The sequence below is a fragment of the Anoplopoma fimbria genome, chromosome 4 (assembly GCF_027596085.1).
Source record: "Anoplopoma fimbria isolate UVic2021 breed Golden Eagle Sablefish chromosome 4, Afim_UVic_2022, whole genome shotgun sequence".
NCBI classification, from domain to species: Eukaryota; Metazoa; Chordata; class Actinopteri; order Perciformes; family Anoplopomatidae; genus Anoplopoma; species Anoplopoma fimbria.
The window spans coordinates 22,150,868-22,174,326 of NC_072452.1; the positions used below are offsets into that span (position 1 = coordinate 22,150,868).

Below are 23,459 nucleotides of genomic sequence, written 5' to 3' on the forward strand. Positions count from 1 at the left end.
CTGTGTTGGCTCCTATACCCATTTTACCCAGCTAGCTTCTTTTCACACTCAGAAACTGTTTGCTTCGTTGACTCAGCATTTCAATGTGTTTACTTCAACCAATGAGTTTATTTGATCGCCAGAGCAGCTCAGCCTCTGAAAAATGTTTGTACCGCAAACAGTCTGCCTGAAGTCCATTGTGTGGTCCAAAGTCTTACAAGAATCCATCCAGATTCATGTAGTGGTTAGTTTATATATTAGACACAAATGGACACAAATGCACACCCGCAGACTCCTACTCCAGAGTATAAAACAGATCCTTACACTGACCGGCAGTAAAGATCTGATTATCACAATCCCTCCTGAGTCCTGCTTTTCATCCCACAGTGGGGTCAGCTTTAGGTTAGAGGACTCTATTATCATCCATTTAGCCATTGGAGTCATAGCTGGGAACCATAAAGAGCTGAATTCCCATAGATCTACAGCCCCAGATATGGAATTCTCTACAGCCTTTATTGATCAGGTCATAAAGGATTCAGCTTCACAAACAGGGACGGAAACAAGACTGTTTCGCCTGACACTATTTCAGCACCCACATATATATATATATATATTTTAGTTTTGTGACATCTCCAAATCATTATTACTTTGACACATTTCCATCAATCTTGGTTATTTGTTGAGATGCATTGTGATCACCTTGACCATCAGTAGGGAGGAGTAGACGAGTCCAGGTCAGCTGGATTGTAAAGCATTTCATCGGTGTCCAGAACATTTTTCTTGCTGATGGTTTTGTCAGGAATTGGAATGTTTTCTGATGTATGGAGTAATCTGCCGTATTGGCAGCCTGCTCAGTCATTTCAGCTTCTGACGGACTCACAATCAAACTGATAGAAGCCGTGAGAGGAAAAAGTTCCTTGACTTAAATCAAAGAGGAGGCTTTATGTGCACTGCAGTGTATGTGTTGAACATTTTACTACTGCAATTTCCCAATCTGGAGAGACACAGAAAGGCAATAATATCTCACCAAAACATCAAAGGAATTTTGAGAAACTGGATCAATAATGTCTTCTGTTTTACTAGGTGAGCCTTTTACTGCTTTTTGACAAAATATTTAGCAAGTCATCCCAAGTTTTCAGAGATTAATTCATAACTCATAAAAAACAAAAAGCTTGAATATATAAAGACCTATCATCTGCCAGACATCTTAGGCTGCAGTTTCTCCAACTATTAAACAATCTCCACTCAAGGTCCATTTACTCGCTCGTTCTGGAGTTGTCGACCATACCAAACAATCCTAACCACCAGATGCAATATGTTCAGAATAACATATATTATATTAATATATATCGACAACAGTTTACTGTGTGTATTAAGGCAGTAAGAATGCACATGCACCGTTATGCCAGCAGAGTTAGAAAAGTCACATCTGTTTGACCTGCTGTCTGTGTTGATAGAATAAACTGAACAGCAGGAAACATCTCAACTTATTTTGACATTTTTACTTGGGGGGGATTTTTGCAAGAAACGACTGTCTGCCAAAAGCCCACAGCTCTCGATATCAGACAGTCAGCTGCAGCAGAAGTTGAAGTTTGCCACCAGTAGGCAAACTAAACAGGTTTTGAAAGGCAGCAAACACAGACTAAAAACCGGCAGGTCTGTGATGGACACAAACAAACACTAGAACAATTTAGAAGAGAACTAGAATGGCACTCAACACTCAGAGAACCCAGGGAGGGCGCAGACGATGGTGCATTCAGGTGCTTCTCGGATGTTCCCTTTTCAAGTACAGGTGGACAAAATCATGACTCCAAATGAATGAAAATACTGAAAAGTAACTAGCTGGATGTCGAACAAGTTTGTCATAATTTTCTGTCTATGTTGCTTCCCCACAGTGGCCAGAAAAATCTATTATTTCAGGTTTAAACATCAACTGGTCTACAAGACCATGTGATGTAGTCAAAAGACAGGCAAAGTGCCATGTCAACTGAGAAACATTTCATATGCTGAAGAAGACCTTGTGATATGCTCGAAGGCTGTAGAACAGGCAAGTAAGAGGACCTTGAGGGTAGAATGTTTTGACAACTGCTGTTTCCAAGGTCAAGAATGAACTGTTTAGTTTCTCCGATGTTTCAGAGAATACACTTGTATGGTATGTGGGTGGTGCAGAGAACCAATTTCTTTGCAAATCAATTTGGAAGTCAAAGAAAATATCCACCTTTAATTGTATAACTAATATTAAGCATCTTGCCAGTTTGCAAACATAGGTTTACAAAAAGCAAACAGCTAAACATGAAATCTTAAATCTCAAGCATAGAGGGTAACATAGTTTTTTTTTTTTCATGATATCATGCTGCTCTTGTGCACACTAATTATTTAAAGTAGTCTTTTTTCCTCAGCCAATTAAAAACTTGACTTATTTTTTCTCTATTTTTTCCTTTTCTTCCTCAATAAGAGATCCATTGCTTACTTGATTGCACTGTCCAGCACCTGAAAATCCAACACTTTTGTCACGTCACAGGGTAAGATGGGTTGAGCTATACATAGAACGAAGTCAACACTTTGATATTAGAAAACGCCCACAACGCTGTAACCCAGTCAACCCTCTCCCCCACCACACTCTCCTCTTCTCTCCAGCTCTGTATAGTGTCTTACTCACAAAACAAAACGCTTTAAGCAATGTTGGCAGCTATTGTTCACATTTACTTCACCAAATTGTTCAAAGGCTTGATACCCTGGAAGGAGAAAGTGGGTGGAATCAAAAGAAAAGGAGAAGGCAGAGAGCAATAAAATGAACACCTTTCACAGGAAAGGGGCTTTTAACCAGTACTTAAATATATATATATTTATTTCACCTCAAATGACCATTGAGGAGGCATCGTCAAAACATGATGGAAAGCCATCTTGTGCAGACTGCAAAAATGGTTTTAAAGCCTATTCGCTCAAAATAAAACACACTTGCAATGGAATTGAGTTGTGCAATTCATCAGGATTCTAAAGTGTTTTTAAAGCTTTGTATAAATGTGTTGCAATAGATTATTAATAATTAAGAGAAAATGTATTTTTACAAACTAGGAAAGTTGGAAAGGTCAAAATCACTGTCAAGGTCCTATAGTAAAGCATTCAACCCCCATATGCTCTAAAAGTGTATCTTTGAAACTGCAATTGTGTAACAAAAGGCTGCTGTGAAAAAAAATGTCAATTAAAAATGACCTGAATAAGCTTTATATATTTAGTCCTTGACTTTTTTCTGTTCATTCTTTTTTTTAATCAGGGGTGTAGTTACTCTTATCTTTGTCACAAATTCACCTTGTGAACATCAGAAAAAATGATTCTGCACTGACAAACAGGGGGGAGGAACATCAAACATGTTTAATTGGCTAATTTGTCATATGATTGTTTGGGATCTGTGGCCGAGTCCTCTACACACGCCTCTGATGGAATAATTGGCCATTTTAGGTACATAATGAACATGAATATGGGATGCTTTGAAGCCGAGCAGAAGCTACAAATAAACCCATCGATCAAAGACACCAGTTCCTTGTCTCGAAGTGTGCAAACCTGCAGGGGTTTTGGCGTTGTCTACATCGGATTGCACTCAATAAAAACTTACACTAAACATTACCAATTAGTTTCAACCTATATATAGATTTGTTGTCTGTGCAGATGTTGTGTGGAGGTAAAATGTATCGTAAAAAAGGACCAAAAAGATATATTTAGATTCTCCTTTGACGGTACGACTGCATAGCGTTGGTCGAACATATTTACTTCAAACATTTCTTTCATGCTCATGTTTGAAAATCAAAGCTAACATTGTTATGTTATATTTATAGTTTGCTCTTGGTTATCTTTGAAAGCGTCTCTTGACTGCAGACAGTTCTACATACTGTATAGTGTTTATTTTTATTTTCACCCTATTGATTAATGCTATAATTGATTCAGAATACATCATGTTTGTTTTTGTATTGTATGGTCAATCTCTTGCCAATATCCATGTTACTGTTTAACTTACAGTTCTACCGGACACCAAACAGTCCAAGACCTCTTGCACTGTCTTGGATTGTTTATTTATAAAGCTTGTGTGGGATTTTATTTTGTGCTCAATACTTGAGTATTTTCAATACTATCAAAAATGGTGGTAACGGACTATCTTTTGTTAAGTAAGTTTATCCTGTCTGTGCAGGTAAAAAATGTTTTTGTTATTTTTCCTCAATTATTTTGTGACAGGCTTGTAATAAACACCTCTAAACAAACTTCCATTATCGCATACACAATAAAGCATGGCACAATTGCCAAAAGAACCGTTTTTTTCTTTTTTCTTTTCAGAACAGTGCAAAGCAGCTGGTGCTAATTGTTCTTATAAATAGGGTAAACCAAGCCTCAGGTGTCTTGGCTGTGTACTACTGAGGAACCGTACAGATAATACTGAATACACAGAATGAATTTGAAATAATTTTATGGGAAATTCCTCCAGGGTTCTTTCTTTGCTTAGAATAAAACACTATAATACATATTTATTTATAGATACACATGGAGAGATAGGGCTACTGGAACAAAATTTAATCAAAACAGTATAACCGTAACCGGATAATAATTTTAAAAACACAGTGTGCATTCATCCCCAGCCTATGGAGCCCCACCTCATATCTTTTAGATCAATGAGCCAATTGTAAATAGTTACTTTTTCTTTTATGTTAGAAAAAAATACTGCATGTATGACTGTGACAGCTGTGGACAGGAATTACAGCCCAGTTGTGTCTCCTTTTGGTGCCTGTTCCTTGTTAATGCTGCTTTGAAGGAAAAAGACATGTTGACAGTGCCTTTTCTAGAAAGTATTGGTTAACAATACATACTTTTACAATAAGAATAATAATGAGAATAATATCATAATGCATTAATGGGCGAACAAGCCAAATATTGTCTTTACATCGGCAAAGGCATCGTCAATCCCCGAGGCCATTGTCTACCGGCACAACCCCGAAGCAGCTAATAACATAGAAGTGTAGAACTGTAAATTAATCAGCATGGTTTTAGTTTGAAGTAGATGTGGCAATTAAACGCAAATGAATAGCGAGCCTCAAAGCGATGGTTGCTAAGTTTCCTGAGTACTAACTCCCTGAACAATTCATGCAGGTGTTATCACTCTGTCATGGAATAAACACTGCTCTGCAAGATCTCCATCTGCAAGTGGAAAAGTCTTTAACAAAGGGGGGGAAATGAAGTACAATCACACAACAGATAAAAACGGATATATAAACACAATGTAAACAAAAGATTGGGAAAAAGAGGCATTTAAGAGAGATGAGATTAAAATCACATTAGAGGAACTACTGGCAGCGAAGCCAAATCATGTTTCTAAAGCTTTAAGGGAAGGGTTTTGTTGATAACTATGGATCAAGCTACAGAATAGAATGTCAAGAGTCCCACGTATCTCTTCATCACAGTGCTGTGCAGCTACAAGTGTTTACTTAGTAAGATGTGTGGCTCACTTTGGAAGTGGATCTTTCTTTCAAGTGTACGGCAAAATCAGGCTTAACAAAAACACTGCTTTCCCTTCTTTCTAAAACTAAATACATAAATACCTAGATGTAAATGTACTGAATTGTTAGTTATTAAATTAATGGTATCCAATACCAGATTACCCCATTTTCACCAATATCATATCCAGCTATTAGAGTCAGCTGATCACCGTTATCCAATATCAGTATCAGTATCCGTGCATCTTTACAAACATAGTGGAGGAGGAGGGAGGGGAAGGAAGAGATCGACAGACTGCCAGGTAGAAACAACCAGGTCTTTTTTACAATTTGACACTAAATCTTGGTGTCACAATAGAGGTAACAAAAAGGCAACAAGGTAGTTGGTGAAGGATGCGTTATTTCCCCCCTTTTTTCTTTCTCTAATTGTATTTATTCAGACTGATGTGCAATATATGTTTTGGTTTAGAAGCTTACAAATCGTATCTCTTTTTCACAGACAGCATCAGTGGCCGTGATGAAAGTATTAGAAATGGAAAAAGAAAAACACATTTTTCCGAGGTGTCCCTGCTTCTCAAGATGCTTTGAACCTTGTATGGGGAGGCAGCAGTTAATAAACGATTCTCTCTAATGTCTTTTTAAGAACATTTCCTTCTGCAAATACCTCGCAAATGTAAGCGTAATGGGTTTCTAGTTTGGTCTGTGACGAGAAACTTACACAAACACTCATGAGAATATTCAGACTCCATGTTGGGTTCAAACTCAGGTCCTTCTTGCTGTTATGTGACAGTGTTAACCACTGGCCAACCAATGTTACATCACAGATTAAAAGGACCTGTCAGTCAATTTTGGACTGAAAGCAGGATTCCAACTCTGTGTTTTCAATTTTGGGGGATGGCCTTTGCTTTTACATTTGGATCATGGTTTTGTGAATTAAATATGCTTCTGGTAAACAGGCCTTCAGCATAAATAAGACGAGCAGCAAAGGACGCTGCAATTTACTGTTGCTACTGAAGGCATCAGCTTGTAACAAAACCCACTTATAACAGGAACTGCCATATAAACCTATAACCAATTACTAATCAATGACTAACCAGATAATTTAGCTGACATGTTGGGGGTTCAGTGTTCTGTCACTTTGACAGCAGTCAGGGTTGTGAATAAATAAACACACTCAACATTCACCCTTTAAAATAGACCACTGTAGCTGCTCATCCTTATCATCCAGCACAAGGTAAAGTGGCTCCAGGCCGTGTCCTTTAGTAAATATTAACTGTTTTTATTTTCGAAATTTTTATTTGAAAACCCCCCACTGTACAGTACATCCACATATATGTTGTGCAGCTCCGCCCGTGATTGCAGGTTTCAAGAAATCTTGCCTTTTGATCAATAACACAAGCAAGACAAATACATCTGAATGAGACTGGTGACTGTGAAGGCCCGGGCTAAAAAACTGAACATGTTTTGACACACAGCTCAAGGTAAGTGTGAAATATAAGGTGAGTGCCTTTTACAAAAACAACAACATTACAGATTTTCAAATGTGTACAGGTGTGGAGTTTTTGATTCACCGTGACATAACATTTCACCCTCATCATATTTTCCATTTCTGCTCCTAATTCAATCTGTATTATTGGTCATCACTTTCCTTCCCCAGCGCATCCTTCCAGACTGCTGCAATAGAAGAGCTATTCCTGCAAACCGAGACACAAAGAGTGATGAGACCATTGTGCTCTGAAATTTCCCCGACCATATCAGTTATCAACAAATTGGCCAGCGCCACTCCCTACAGCTATGTCATACATCTACACTAGTCATCTACTGCATCTGTCTTCATCCTGCTATAATAAGGGAGGCTATTGGGGCCATGTATTCAGTGATATGACTATCATTAGCAGATGTCCGGGTCGGAAAAAAAACGTGTTAAAAGTCAATGAAAAATGAAAGGAACAACATCTTTGCGTCATTGTAATGCAACAGCGCTGATTATCAAAGGCTGTGATCTGTTACTCAAAGTTTTCAAATGATCAGGCACTTTGTCCCCCTGAAAGAAACATATGATTGCTCAGTGTGCCATTGATCCAGACAATAGACCTTTTCAGTGTCTTCTTTTAAAGTATGGCTGAGTGAGTCATGGAGGTCCATGGCATTTCATTGTCATGGACCTGGCCTTGTATTCGTCTATTCTCTGTTTCATGTCCACATTCTCTTACTGGCCAATGAAAATGGCACAATAATGGCATTGCAAGCCAAGGATTTTCAGGAATATGTTGCTCTCCAGTCAACTTTATCTCTCAGGTGATGGCTTGTTTGCCGTTATTTTGTTTTTTTCTTCGCTTTGATACCGATTCCAAAGCCTGACCTTGCGTATCTGCCAAAACAAAGAACAGCGATCCGATGCCAGTGCATCGAAAACAAATAGCAGATCAACAATTTAGAAAAATAATAGGACAGTACAAGTATATGTATAACAGTAGTGCAACAGTAACTTAAAAACTAAACTAATCCAAGAATAAATAACCATTCCTTCTGTAAAAACAATCCCAATCGATACTAGACATGCCCAACGCATCAAAGGTGAGAATGGCTCACTGGTTGGCTACTTACATCAACTACACATGTAATTGTTTTTCTTGTGTAGTTTAAATGAGTTGATACATGTAATGATATTGTGATAAAGGATCGGTTCATAGACTCGCATACTCGCAAATAACTGATCCAGCATTTTAGGATGTATCGGAGGCATTTATCATAATTGTATCCAAATCAAAATAACATTAAAGGGTGTTGTCACACATCCAAATTCAGAGAAACAAACATCCAAAAATATGTGCTAAAGCATCTTATAAGCAGGCTTTAGTGTCAATTCACACACGACAAAGATAGTTGCAGAGCTTATGGAGTGCCTCTGTGTGTGTGTGTGGCCTTTCTTGGTTACAAAAAAACCACAATCTGACCCTGCATCAACTGATCGGATTCACATCAGATGAGTACATAATCTGGATAGATTGAACTGCAACATTAATCTCCTCTGCCCTGAGTGCTGCTGAAATCTAAATCAACATTTAGCCAGTTGCCACAGCCTTGACTCTGTATGTCCAAAAAATAAATACTTTGAAGTTAATCTCTAAGATATATCTGTGTTGGTCTCAGATAAATCAATCGGTGAATCTCATCTTGGAGCAAATGAACAAAGCAGACCACGATGATCAAGGACACTAACTTCGGAGTCAACCGGCGCCAAGACCCTGCAGCTGACAATGGTTTGGACGCCCTTGCAAACTTAATGATCTACAGGTCTAGATTTTAATGAGGAGCTTGTTCTTTGGCGCTGCTGTCGATGACAATGCCAGGTCTCGCACAGAGGTCGCGGCATTAACGGCACCGGAGAGTCATTAAAAGAAAGCAAGAACGCACAGGAGGTTCAGAAGCCCTTAACTGTACACAAGCTGATCTCACTGGAACGCCTCCGGTGGGGAAAGACAGAGACGCATCACTAAGGTAGAAGGTCTCTGAAGGCCGGAAGCCGTGATGCTTCATGAGTATGTTTTTCTTGGCAGAGCCCAGGGGAGATGTCCACAAAGAGTTTGCTCCACTGAGATGCCACGGAGGCAGCAAACAACAAAAGCAGCGTAGTTCAAAAAGCTCTACTTTTATAGAGACAGCCTAGTTACAGATGTTCGTTATTGCTGTGTGGCATATATATATGCCTAGTTTGTTATAAAATGTAAAATATAACTGTGCTGTACAGTGGCAAAATAACAATAGTACACTAAGATTAAAAACTAAAAATAATCTCCCAAAAAGTCAATTTTAAAGCTGTTCTACTTTGTTTCTGTTTTGCAGAGAGAAACAGACCTATATTACAAACATATGCTCACATCACATACATGCAGTTTCACCTTTAACTGGTCACGACATTTATACTAATAGGAACAACACCCCTGCTAAAAAGAACTGATATCTAATACAAAATGTATATGAAATATCTGTTAAATAAATGCCTGCTTCATGATGAAAACCACATACAGGTACACGACCTAAACTACTCTATTTTATTCACAACATCAAAGCTAGTTTAATTACAGGAGGCTTAATAAAAATGACACCCTGTGACTGACTGACTTGTCAGAGGGAATTGGAGGGACATGCCTCCATCAATGTCAAACCTCTATTGATTTTTCCATCTCAATGATTATGCAAAAAAACGAAACGGTTTCCCTCCGAGTAGTTTCTCGCCCCCACAGACCTAACTCACCCTCTCTCTCTCTCTTTATGTCCATCAGGCATCACTTCATTAATGGTTTAGCTGCACAACTTAACCCATGTTTTTAGGAGTAGGAACAATATATAAAGCCTTTTATGTCAGATCCAATGTACACAATGTATTTATTCTATATTTAACCAGCAGCTATATGAAAGTGTTTGGACCCTGCAATGCAGATTCATGTAATGTAAATTAGAGGTAAAACAATTACTTGATTCCAAGATAAGTCAAATACTAAATGAATCAAAAACTATTTTGCTAATAGAGTTGTCAATTCAGTCATTCTTTTGCCTTCTCCTCTCAAATGTGAGTATTTTAAGGGTTTATCTAGTTTCAATGATAGTAAATTAAGTATATTTTGCTTTTGGACAGTTAGTGTGATAACAAAAACAATTTGAAGATTTCAGCTTGCACTAAGGAAAGATGTAATGGCATTATCCACTCTAGAGATAAACCGATTGACCTGGAAGATAATGAGCAGAATAATTAAACAACTGCAGCCTTACAAGGAGTAGTCTAGGAGGCTTCGGCCAAAGGCACAGAGACATGAGCAGCAAGGATGCAGGTGAGATCATTATCACACTACAGGTAGTCAAGCTGTTGCAATGGCACTGTAATTATGAAAGTGAAAGTGCTATTCTAGGTTCTCAGATATTAATCATTAATCACACTTTGGCAGTGATTCTAATTTTTACTCAGCAACCCATTCCTGATTAAAACCATTACTGTAATCAAAAAGATGTGCATGATTGCACTACCCATCCCGTCAGGTGTACTAAGCTTGAACTTACATCCAGTTAAAGGCAGAATGCTTACTTTACATAGTTTACATTTTAGTCATGTAGCTGTCTAAATTACCATTTCAGTACATTCTAACATCTCTGGGGCTTTTTTTTTTTTACATGTTTGTATGGTACTGGGATATTTCTAACTCTGCATGACTGGTGACTGTGTGTATTTGTTTGTCTCTCTTTTGAGATATCTTATTTTGGATTTGGTAACCCTGAAAAGGTCTAAGTCAATATTTTATGTGACTACATGAAGTCTGCAGGCCATTTCATTTCATACAGGTGTGACGTAATCCAACACCACCGGCTCGTCTCAATGTTGAAACGCTTCCCATGTAAAACGTCGGCCCATGCCTACGTTATCACATGATGATGCAATATTAAAGTAAATGATGCAGTGCAACCAAACAGTAAGTAGTAAATAAAAAATCGAGAAGCTCTGGCACAGATGGTTTATTTGGAGCCAAATGTCTGAAGATTTTCTAAATGTATGATCTCCAAGGTAATTGGATGTGCTGAATGCACTGAAACCACTTGCTTGATGTGCCGCAACCTTAGCCCTGATTGTCTCCGCTATTGCCTATTGCAGAGATTGCTCGCCTTCATGCACACATTTCCCCTCCGCAGATTGGACAGGCTTTTGTGCACCACTTAATTTTCAATCAGATCCGATCCTGGTTAAGTTGCCATGCAGTGCTAGGGGTAAATGTTGGGTCATATGCTCTCCCCAGTGCTAATGAGAAGCTTCAGTCACCACATGGCTGTCATTTTTTATCCTGTCTCCCCAAAGCTGATATGAAGCACAGAGAAGGTATGGCTGACAAGGCCTGTCCATTGCCAACATACACCCGTCCAGCTGGGACCAGTAGCAGTAATGGTTCAGCTTCTTTGCATATGGATGTCAGTTTAAAGGCAATCATTTTGTCCAGGCTCTGGGTTTAGGCTTGCCCAGGGGACTAATTGTCTGTCGATCAAATTAATATAAAGCAGAATCTTTTTCAGGGATCGTGAGATGCTCTGGACTTGTATGATATGCGGTCTCATTAAAACATCACTAAGACATTTGAATACAGGAGATAATGGTACAATTTCACAGCTTCTCTGGAAGAATGAACTAATGGCACTGCAAAATCACACTCCACTTGCAGCACTACGCCTCAACTTGCAGAAAAAGCATGTTAAATGTATATGTCAAATTGCTTGGAATAACATACCCAAGAACTCCAAGAATGTTAATCCACTATAAACACACTAATGTTTGTGAAATGTGCCTTGGCATATGACAAACACATTTGTTTTCTGAATATTTGCATTGGAGGAGGTTCAGTGTTTAACCAGCAGTTGTGTTATAGAGGATTTTGGATCTGCTGAACACATATGGGTCTAAAATAAGATGACCTGTACATCCATAATTAGAAATAGGTTTGCACTGATTGTTTGGCCACAGAATGTGGTGTGAAAGTAGTTGATAAATGATGGAAATACATATCCTGGTACCGGCTGATTGCCATTTTATTAGCTTCTGTATCTAACAGCAAGGAAAGTATGACGCAATTTGTGGCAGTCAGCAGAGCATTAGTGGAACCAGCATGTCACCCATCTGGCATTGACAGTTCGTTTATAGCATTGTGTACAGAATTTAACAGCCTATGGTCATAGATTACAACCAGTTTAATATACTGGACAAGGGGAAGACTGTATGCTGCTGTAATGACAAGCGTTCCATGCCGTATATTCAGCCAATCAACAGCTGACGGAGATATTTATTTAGGTTTCTGCACTTCATTTCAGGTGCAAATGTGATGCATTTCACCCTAACAAACACATGTGCTGTATTCATCAAACAAACCCGGCTAGATTCACAGTTTACTTATCATTTGTGCTAGTGTCTGCAGGGTGCACTTTCACCTCACTGCACATTCATTTAAGGGTGGAAGTCGCAATAGGTTTTCGGGGAAAAAATCTCCACGAGAGACTGATCCATTTAAATAGGCCCAGATCTGCCCTGGTACAAATCCTTTGGAATGAATCGGGACATGCCTACTAAACACAACATACAGCTGAAACGAATGGGAATGTTATTGTTTGCATGTTTTTGAATGAATTCAAAATAGACCTATTAATGGCGCTAGATGTAATGTCAGCAGATAACCAGAGTTACAGTTCATCATGAGGGGATCATGAATGTCTAAACGAAGTGCATAGCAATCCATTTAAAGTTTGGCTTCCATCCATCCATTATCAGTAACGGCTGCTTCTCCTATCCAGGAGGAGCAGCCGGGCTGGAGCTGGAAGGGTTCAGGTTGGACACGCCACCAGACTGTCACAGGGCTGACACACTCACTTTCGCACTTACAGGCAATTTAAAGTCCTCAATTACCCATACTGCATGTCTTTGGACTGTGGGAGGAAGCTGGAGAATCTGGAGAAAACCCACACTGTCCAAGGGGAACATGCAAACTCCACACAGAAGAGCCGGCAAGCCTCAGTTTAAAACCTTTATGCTGTAAGGCATCAGCAATGGTTGTACTATTTCATTAAAAAAGAAAAAAAGTCAACCGCATGGTGGTGCTAGAAGAAAAGTCAGGGGATGAGTGAGGGGACCACGAGTGTCTGCAGAAAAAGGCATGGCAATTCATCCACTAGTTGTTGTGAACCGACCAACCGACTGACATTACCATCCCTTGGACCAGCTGCTAGCGTAGTTACAAAGTAATCACTGCTTCTTGCTCTGTGGATTGACCTTCTATCAAATTTAATTGAAATCTATTAAGTAGATACTTTGGTAGCTAACATATAGAAGCACAAATGGGACCCAAACATAACCACCATTATGGTAATAACTAATATAGAACTGAGGGGAAATTCATTACTATGCTGTGATAATGAGAATATATCTCCATATTGCAAGGTAAATTGAACCCATTACCTGGAGGACAAATAATCAAGTAAAACGTTTAGCATGCCATCGAGGGCAGATTCCATTTTACCCACTAATAACCTCCGAATCATAATCACATCTACATTTGGTTGTAAGCTCTGTTACATTTCCTCAATTATGTATTTCCTCTGATTGCCACAGTTCCTTTTGTAGTGGAAACAAAGAACAAATCCTCTGCGGCTGTGTAATATTCAGGCAATCCCTCGGTCTTCCTGTGTAAAGATTTCAAACTGTCAACAACATGTTTATAATTTAATGTTTTTTATTTTCCAAAAGATGTGAAAGTTTCGAGAAGAAAACAATGGCTTTAGCAAAGATTACTAATGGTGTCCTTTGTCCTCTCCCTGGCGCTCTGATCCAATGAGAAATTGATTACACATCAGTCACCGTAAAAAGAAAGAACGTCTGGACCGAGCGAGGGAGGTGATGAGAGGAAAAAAAAAAAATAGGTCCTTGTGTTTTTTTTATTTATTTAGTATTCCTTCTGTTGGATCCTGTTGATCTGATATTGATCTCCTGCCATTGGTCAAATATCCCACTCTGCATTGCGGATAAATAGTGATTGGGGTAAATTGGGGAGGGGAGGGGGTGATCTGACAGGACAGGGCACATTGGAGGCTGATTAGGACTGACACCAACCATGTATCACTGATCTGAATGCCTTTTTTCTGTGATTGGGATGAAACAGATGCTTTGATCGCTATCAGAGGCTTAATCTACACTGTTTCTGCACAGGCTGCTCTTAATGTACAACAAATCATGATGCTGCTGTTCTGAGATGGTTTGTGTGAGTTGGCTCTTGCATAGTGAAGGGAATTGCTGTAAAAGCTTGTACATGTTTTCATTTCCTGCTGTGAGGCTTTGTTCATCTCTAAATTGAACATTTCAGTAGTGGCAGAATGCGTGTACGTGGTGAGACGGATGAGCTGTAGCGTTTTTTGTTTTGTTTTGTTTTTTGGCTCAAAAATCCAAGGAAGTTGCCCTAAAAAACCCTCTGTGAGGGGGACCACAAGAGAGTTTCGTCAGCAACAGTATATAGATCCAAAGCGGTTCCCAGTTCTCGTATGAAGTTACTTTTCAAAGTAAACAAGTGAGCCGAGGAACCCCGTCGAATCAATCCGGAGACTCAGTCAATCGCTCATGAATATTATGAATATGCTGTGTGTGAGTAGCTTGCAACAATTCCCATTTGCTCTGAATAGAACAAAGGTGCAGAGTGTGTCAGGGGCTCTCACTTCACTGATGTCTAGCTTTACAAAAAGGGAGAGTAGCCTTGTTTCCAGGGACTAAGAATAATTGGTGTGTTTATACAATCAATGGTAGAGAGCAGTCAACCTTCTCTGGGGAAATATGAACACTACAGAAACACCACCTGCTCCCTCCTCTACACCGAGCTGTGCGTTTCACGACATGACTGGTTTCAGTTTGATGCTTTTGATCTTTATGTTGTATTTACTATACAATGTTGAACACTACTGTATATGCCAATATTTTCTATAATTGGTTCTACAATGTCTTTTTTGCCAATTAATTACGTCTAAACATTTTGTTGCAATGGCATGTGATCTTATGTCATTTGATGTACTGTGTGGGCTTGTTTTTGACATTAAGTATCTAGATTTGCAGTAAAATATGAATCATCAGGGAATATTAGAGATAACCCCATAATTAAGATGCTGCTTTTCATGTTTTTCCCTGTTTACTCCCACATGGATTTTCACCAACATCATTATTTCATCTTTTAAAAAATTAAGATGCTTATGCTAGAGTGGATCCCCTCTTACTGAGTACAGCTTTACAAACAAGAATTAAGGGTGAAACCACTTGTAAGATAACATAATCTACCAACAAACACTAATTTAAATCTCACTAATTAAAGTATTACACCTGGTTTGTCCAATCTGTACACAAACATCAAGGTAAAAATGAAGATTTGCTGGTTCACAGAGGAATAGGAGTCAGACTTTTTCTTGGCTGCTGGTAGTAACTTCCTCCGTGTCTCAGCTGGTCTACTGGCAATGGTCTAATTAGTGAGCTTTAGAGATGCTGGTAGGCATGTTTGTTATCTTTAAACTTAGCCACGCTAGCTGTTTCCCTGTTTCCAGTCTTTATGCTAAGCTAAGCTATGACCGTCGTATTTCCCCAAAAAGGCAATATATTCCAATAAATCCACAGTCCCAAAAGTAAATTCAACAAATGCTGCTCAATAGCAGAGCCAGTGGGTGTAATTTCTGCAAAATGAGCAAACTCTACAAAACACAACATAGCGATCAATTTCTTTGTTTATTCTATTCACTGTTTGTGGGTGAATTTATTATTTATCTTCATTCGAGTGACATCTTTTCAATAAGCCATTTAGATCTAGGGGTAGGGATATTTTAAGTCTATAAGCCAGAATGTAGACTTTCACTATTTTACCAACCAAGTAGCAGAAGATTAGAAGGGCACTCCCTAATGATGCTTGGTTAGCTGCCAAAGAGGCTGGTGGAGTAAACTGGCTCGGCAGCCAACACTTGGCTGATGGTAATTTCTCAGACTGTCTCTCGCTCACAGATTTTTTTCAGATATTCCACTTCTTGTGTGTTGAAAAAGTCTTTCATTTCCCAATCCCTTTAGGTCATAAATAACCTAGATTCAGTCCTGGGTCACAGAATGGGTGAGGCATGGCACCAACACTGCCCAGGGTTAAGCATTTGTGCCCCATGGAGGTACCTTTACTAAAACTGCATGAGTTTGGATGAAAATATCCCTGACCTCATATGAAGTACTATTTGTAGGTCATTTTCTTTCATTGCACTAAAAATGAACCAACTTCAAATGGCGAAGTTGTCAAAATCAAAAATATTTTTCAGCAAACACACTCAATTTTGCAGAAACTCGCTTCAAATATCCATACTGTAGATGTATCAAATGTTTTAGTTTTTTTATCCAAACATTTAAGTGCCTGTCATAGCAGTAAGCAGACTCGATTAAACCCCACAGTTTACAGGGCAAACAGGACCAAACATGGCATTGCAAAGGGCACGGTGCACGACATGCAGTATCCACTGGACCACACACACACCAATAGAGAAAGGTCACAGGAGCTCTTACCTTTGTAGAAGCACTCCTCACTGTGCATGATGGTAATCTTGTGTCCTCTGAGACAGGAGGCCCGGTGAAGCTCACAATGGTTTTGGTACAGCTTCCCATCTGAACCACACACGGGTTTATAGTGCGGCTTACAGTGATCCAAGCACTTACACTCCCCTTGGTCAGTCTCGTGGTTGGCCACACAGTGACGCCCCAAGCCACAGTACTTGTGTTCGCATGGGCTTGGATAGCCATTGTGTCCCAAAAAGGCTGCGGAAAACACACAGAAAGAAACACACAGAAGAAAAAAAAACGTTAGATTGTTGACCGACCACAACCTGGTATCGATGTGTACCAGAAAAGGATGTAAAGTCTGAGTTTGAGCTGTTGTTACAGGTTGGATCTCATTAAGGCTTTTTCAGTCCCTTCAACCCTCAGGGGAATCCCCATCAATACAAGATGATGTTTTTCTATGTTGAAATCCATAACGCCCACAATGAGAGCGGTTTAAAGTCTGTTCACTTCAACTCAAGACTGCAAAGATGTCATGAATGTAAGTACATTTGAATCAAATTACTTAATATCAAGAGAGAAATATATTCTGTCTATGTGAGTTTGTAAGGCTGTCCTACTCCGGCTGGGAAACCCTCATCATAGCTTCATTGGCATGAACTCTTTGTCATTTTAAGGGCTATTTCAAAATTGGTTAGCGGTGAGAAGAGTGTAGTTCTTAATCTCCTGACAGGTGAGCAACGCCACCACTTCATGGAAGCACAAATGCCGAAAAACGTTATTAATTCTGTGTTGCCATATTGTCAATTATAATATAATCTTAATACAGTTTCCTTTCGCTTTCTTTTTCACGGTTTATTAAGGTTTCATGGAACATGTAGTGATTCAAATAAGAAAAGTACAATACATCACTGCTACTATCAAATATTATTATGTATCACTTCATCTGCAATTTTTTAAAGATCATTTTTGGGGGCTTTTTGCCTTTATTATACTTCAGCTGAAGATATACAGGGTGCATACAGAAAAGGACTCTGGGTCATATTCAAACTCAGGCAGCTGCAGTAAGAACTCAGACTACATGATGTGCCAACTCTACAAGCTGAGCTACAGGAGCATCCCATCTGCATGTTATTTTTCTCGATCAATCATTTGATCCATAAAACACAAGAAAACAGAGAAAAATATCCATCACGATATCCTAGTGTACGAGGTGATGTCATTAAATGTCTTATTTTACTAAAGTATGCTGGATGTTTTATGCATGTTGTGCATTTAAAAAAGAAACAGCCACACAGTAATGCTGTGCAACAGCTGGGGAGCAAAGCCTCTGTACGTGTGTGTGTGTGTGTGTGTGTGTGTGTGTGTGTGTGTGTGTGAGTTCATACACGGTATTTATATATAGAATGGGTATTCAATGAGCTATGGCATAGACCTTTGGATCCCAACCTCCAAAGGGGTCAGCACATACATCTCAGAGGTTGCAGGATTATCAACAAAATCTAGAGGATTTCTTTGTAAGTCAGTTGCATAAAATTGTGTTTATTTAACCTCTTTAGACCTTAAAAAAGGAAATCTTCAGTTTATAGCTTTTGAATGAACTCACAGAACAACTTGTGATGGGCACAGAGCATGTTCACAGTGGCCAGTGTGTCCCACAGTTTACCTGTGCATTAACACCCTCCACCTTGCTGTGAGTGTGACTTCATGTGAATAAACACTCCACAGTGAATGACCAAAGGGGAGGGAACGGTTTGGGTTTTGCAGGAAGCAATACTTTCTTATTAAAAGTGACCCTTACAATGACAGGGGCTAAAAATATCATTGAGTATTCATTTGATCCGAGAGCTGCTGAGGGTTTGAAATGAAAAGCAAAGCAAAGCGCAATGTGCGAAAAAGCGTCCTTGAGCAAGACCCCTTATTCCCAGCCTGCTTCTGGGGTGGAGCTCTGCAGCAGACCCTGAACCCTGACTGCTGTGATGCAGAGGCAAGAAAAGGAGAATTTTGCTACATGGGGATTAGTGGAGCGGTTGGGGAAAACGGATAGTTACAGAGCCAAACATTGTTCGTTTTTTTGGCAGCAGTTATTTGAAGAAATAGTACATAATTAAAAAAACAACAACTTAGAAATACTGCAGGATCGGGATGATTACTTAATTTACAAAAGGTTTTATGAGAACAAAATAAATGATTAGTGTGATTTTCTTTGAGGACATAATTCTGTTGCGGTCTGGCATTTCAACCTGTATGAACACTAATACGTCTTGACAAGCCACAGATCAGTCTGTGCAGTTATCCATGAACCACATCACATATATCGGCTTTCTGATAGCTGCTTGCTCACTCTTAGATTGCCCTTTGGAATAGTCCTCAAGGGACGGTGGCAGGTATGATGAGCATGAACATTCTTTGGTTTTTTTAAACTCAACAACCACCTGAGCTAATGCTGCTCGATGCTGCACTGTTGCGTAAAGTTGTGAACATACGAGACGGCTGGCGTTGACAACACAGAAAGTTATTAAAGGTCGGTCCACAGCTTATTCTATCTGTGAAAAGGTCAGTGTATTTATAAGTTTAAAGTGAACTGTCCTTCAAAGAAATGCCAATGTAAAAGAAATATCCAAGCATTTCTTTTTCTATGATATGACAAGCGAACCATGTTAATGACAAATGAAAGCAAAAATACTGAACACTCATCCTCACATTCAAACCTCTGCTAACTCCAGCACAATATTGATGTCATTGATGTCATACATTCGGCCTGAACTATTGTGGCTGGGTTTGAATCCCTAACATCCTGCAAAGCCAGTCACATTTTTTTTTTTAAGCTGTATCTTACCATGTTTAAAGCCCTACCTGTGCAAACAAAGATAAAAAATAATCTAAAGCCCAAAGCCTTTTTTAGTTAATTGGTTTTTCCTTATGACATGCACATTTATTGTTAAACTGTGTCAAGCAAAAAAAAATAAAATCTATGCTATGCTACCTGCCCGGCACTAAAATGGCAAACAGACAACGATAGCAACTAGCTGTTGAAGAATAACTATTTGAGCCATACGCAGATTGTATCCTGGGGTGGTGGAGACAAAAACAACGTTGGGTTTATATTCATCAGGTGGCCAGAAACATGACTCCAGATGGAATGCCAATGTTGCTTTGCTTAATCTCTAATTAGGCAACTGTTAGCTAACATGTTAGCTATAAAAACTTGATAGGCTAGTACTATGGTGGCTTCTATTTATCAGCAACTTTTGACATGTTTCTGCAGCCTAGAGGCTAAATTGGATTAATGCTGTTTAATTTTGTGTTATTGTCGCATGGACCTTTTGACAACAGTGTGTAATCGTAACAATCATAGCTCCCATTGGTTACATTCCTGTGAATGTAGTTTCCTTTACATTTTTAAAAACAAAGCCAGTCACATTTTTATTTCTGCCAACGTAGAGAAAGAATTCTTATAAAAGGCTGTATTCACAAAATAATCATATTGATAATATCTGTCAATATTCAACTTCAATGCTTTTCATTTGTTTTCCCTCCAGTATCCACTCCTGAAACCTCAAAGCACTTTATAGCTGGGGATTGATTGTGGTCTTCACTGTAGACTGTCACAATTAATGTATGGGAACAAAATGTTAACTGAGAATGTTGCTTTCTAAACATATTAGCAATGCCAAATAGTTCCACATGACTGTAATTCATAGAACACAGGGTTGCACTGCACTAAGTCTAGATAAGAGTGTCACTGAACTGTAAAACTGTCACGGAAGGAAGAAAAAAGAGCTGAGCTGAGGCGCATACAGACTGGCTTCCACAAACTCTACTCTCACATTGCACACACACGGTCTCACTGACCAATAAATATTGACTAGAGAGCAGTGCTTCACTGCATTAATTACGCTCTATGATGCATTTGGCTTTGAGCAGAACGAGCAGATATATGAACTCAAATGAAAGGCAAAATGAACACCAGGCGTTTACAGATACGCCTTATCAGATGGTTTTAACAATGCATTAGATAAATGGCTTGGCTTCTTAGCTCAGATAAATCGAACTCTGTGAAGTTAGTATCAGTGTTTGCATTAAAAGACAAATCCTAGAAATGAAACAGTTGTTGCTTTTGCACCATTTCTAGAGAGCCTTGTATAATAATGTAACCAGCTAAAAGCAACATACATGTATTTCTCAATACAATGAGGAGAGATGAAGGATACCATTTGAGAAATCAGGTTATATTAAATCCTGCAATTTCACTTTTGAGAGCTTTGTGGCTTTCAATTGAAATGTGTTGCATATCTAAGCTCTAGCAGTTGGACGATGTGGTTAAGACACCGACTTAAAGTGTTTAGCCTCATTCGCATCCCGAACATCTCCCCACACACAGTCCTGCATTATCATTGAGCCGTCACAGAGGGTTTAGACGAGATACGAGCGCGTACACTGTGACCTGATTAGAGCCAGTCAATTTGCTAGTTTATTAAATCCCCGCGGTGGCCTGGCATAATGATTATTCAGTGAATTTGTGTCGCAAAGCCAGGCATCCTCTGCCACCAGCAGGGTCAGCGAAGGGCGCAGTCATTTGTTTTCAGTATGCACGTCCAACAGTCTGGTCATCAGCTGACATCAGAGACAAATGAGGAGTTGTGCACAGCCATTCGTTTATTGATGACCTATTACTTTTTTCAGAGCATGCTGGCAGAAATACACGATGCTCAGTGTTGAATGACAACCCGAAGGTTGTTATGTGAATTTTGACTGGAACTGTGCACTTGTAAACGCCTATCAGGAGCATAAATCATGATAAGAGGGGATTTGTTTCTGCTACCGCTCCGCTTATTTTAGTACAAGACACGAGAACCAAACACTATGAAATATCACAGTGTTATCTGTTGTAATACGATATGGTATGTGAGATAACATGTAGGATGTGATGCCTGTTGTGTTTTTGTGCTGCGAACAACAGGGAAGTTCATTTTTATCCATTAAGAAATTGGAAACTTAGTAAAGCTAAAATTAGTTTTCCTCCAAACTGCAGCTGATCCAAAAAGCAACACAAGATTAAAGTCCCAGTGACATAATTTTTGAGCGGTGAACATTTACAAGAGTGTAACTCAATCCGGTGGTACAGAGGACTGAGGCTCCACACACATTGAAGATTGAAGACAAGTTGAAGATTTACTGATGGATGGATGACATGATGATGTTGGGCATAATTGATTGGTACTGGCTTACTTAAACACAGTTCATATTTTGTTATAAGGAAGAAAAGATCCGACTAATGATTTTTATTTATATATTTACATATATTTAGCACAATATGAGCAGGGATTTGGTTTAAAATACTTTTTTTTTTTCATTGCTACTTAAAAATAAAAAAGAGAGCAATCTTAACTTCCACTGCTTTCTTATGAATTCAGGATTGATTTTGACATTTCAATGATCACACTAAAAATGTATTTAGATTGGAACATGTTATTGTGTTGATATACTCTCTTCATACTCTGCTTGAGAAACATAAGGGCTTCATGGTTTGAGGCAACAGCAATTTAAAGATTTTTTGTGAATTAAGGAGATGACCCACCATGATAACTATTATTTATAATTGATATAAGATAGTAAAATAGCTACATGCTTCACATAACTCACTAATATTCAAATTTTATCATTAAAACAAAGCTCTACTATATTTTTACTGACAGCAGCTGGCATGAGTCTCCAGTTGTTGTTATAATGGAAAAACTGCAGGAAAGTCAAGTATAACAATGTTTTGATATGACTCATGACACCTAATTAATTAGTTACCATTAAGTTCATGTTCCATGGGGTCCAGATTCAGAGTTAGTTTATGTTTCCCCCAAATCTGTTCACCAGCTGTCGGTCATTTACATTTGACAACTACAGCAATGACAACAGGCAAGAACCAATAATGGTTATCCAAAAAAGAGACATGCTGCCTTTTTGACAAACAATTACATTACGACAGCAAATCCTTTATTGAACATAAGGCACTTTGCAACTATATAACCTTGATGATCAAAAGTGTTTGCTGATTTACCAAACTTTGCACGGAGAACAGCTTTGGATGCAAAGAAAATTGGTCTGAATTATCTCATTAAAAACAATGCAGGTGGAAAATGCGCCCTGCCCGAGTAAAATGTCAACATTTAGTCAGAGCATGTAGGCAATGCCAAGGCCCCGACATATGTGACTCCAGTAAATCATTTGAAGGGCATCATCCTCCGAAGCATGCATAATGAGGTGAAATCTCTCTAAAAGGATAACAGACGTACTTGGACATGGCTGACACAATCTCAATTTTCCTGATATCAAACAGAAATGTCATCTTGTTTCTATGGGGTCAGATCGGTCTCAGTTTTATTGAATGCACACAGACAGATTCACTAATGTACTTTGTGATTTATTTATAAATGACTCGCTCCACGAAAATGTTTTTTAATAAACAGCAAAAGAGTTTTCATTATATAAAAATGTGAACAAAATCCAGAAAAATAAATAAATCTGTTCCTGATGGAATTTTGAAATCCTTGTTAATACATACATTGGTGGATTACTATTACATTTATTTGAAACAAGAAAAAAATGTGTGTGCATCAGAATTATATTTGTGAATCTTATGTTTTATGCATGTGGATTTTGTTTACATTTATATATCATGTTAACAATGTTTGTGTGCACTGAAAGAAATGTTTGTGGAGAGATCCATTTACATTTATTTTTATGTTTCACAAAATATATTTGCGAATTCTTCTGTGTGCATTTATTAATATTGAGACTGATCTGACCCCTATATGTTTCCATCTTCAGTCTGACATTGCCTCGACTCTAACTGATGGATTATTACTCATCAATTCAGCCGACAGCTGACAACCATCGACAATGGCTTGACAACGGCTTGAAAAAGG

At 38.7% G+C, this 23,459-nt stretch overlaps 1 protein-coding gene across 1 annotated transcript in view; it reads right to left on the reverse strand.

Moving 5' to 3' along the window:
* Positions 1 to 23,459, reverse strand: part of fstl5 (follistatin-like 5) — a 166,292-nt gene that overhangs the window by 88,652 nt on the left and 54,181 nt on the right. The window contains exon 6 of the mRNA XM_054597138.1: positions 16,546 to 16,794. Within this exon, the coding sequence (XP_054453113.1) occupies positions 16,546 to 16,794 (249 nt within the window). The remainder of the gene's footprint in view (positions 1 to 16,545; positions 16,795 to 23,459) is intronic.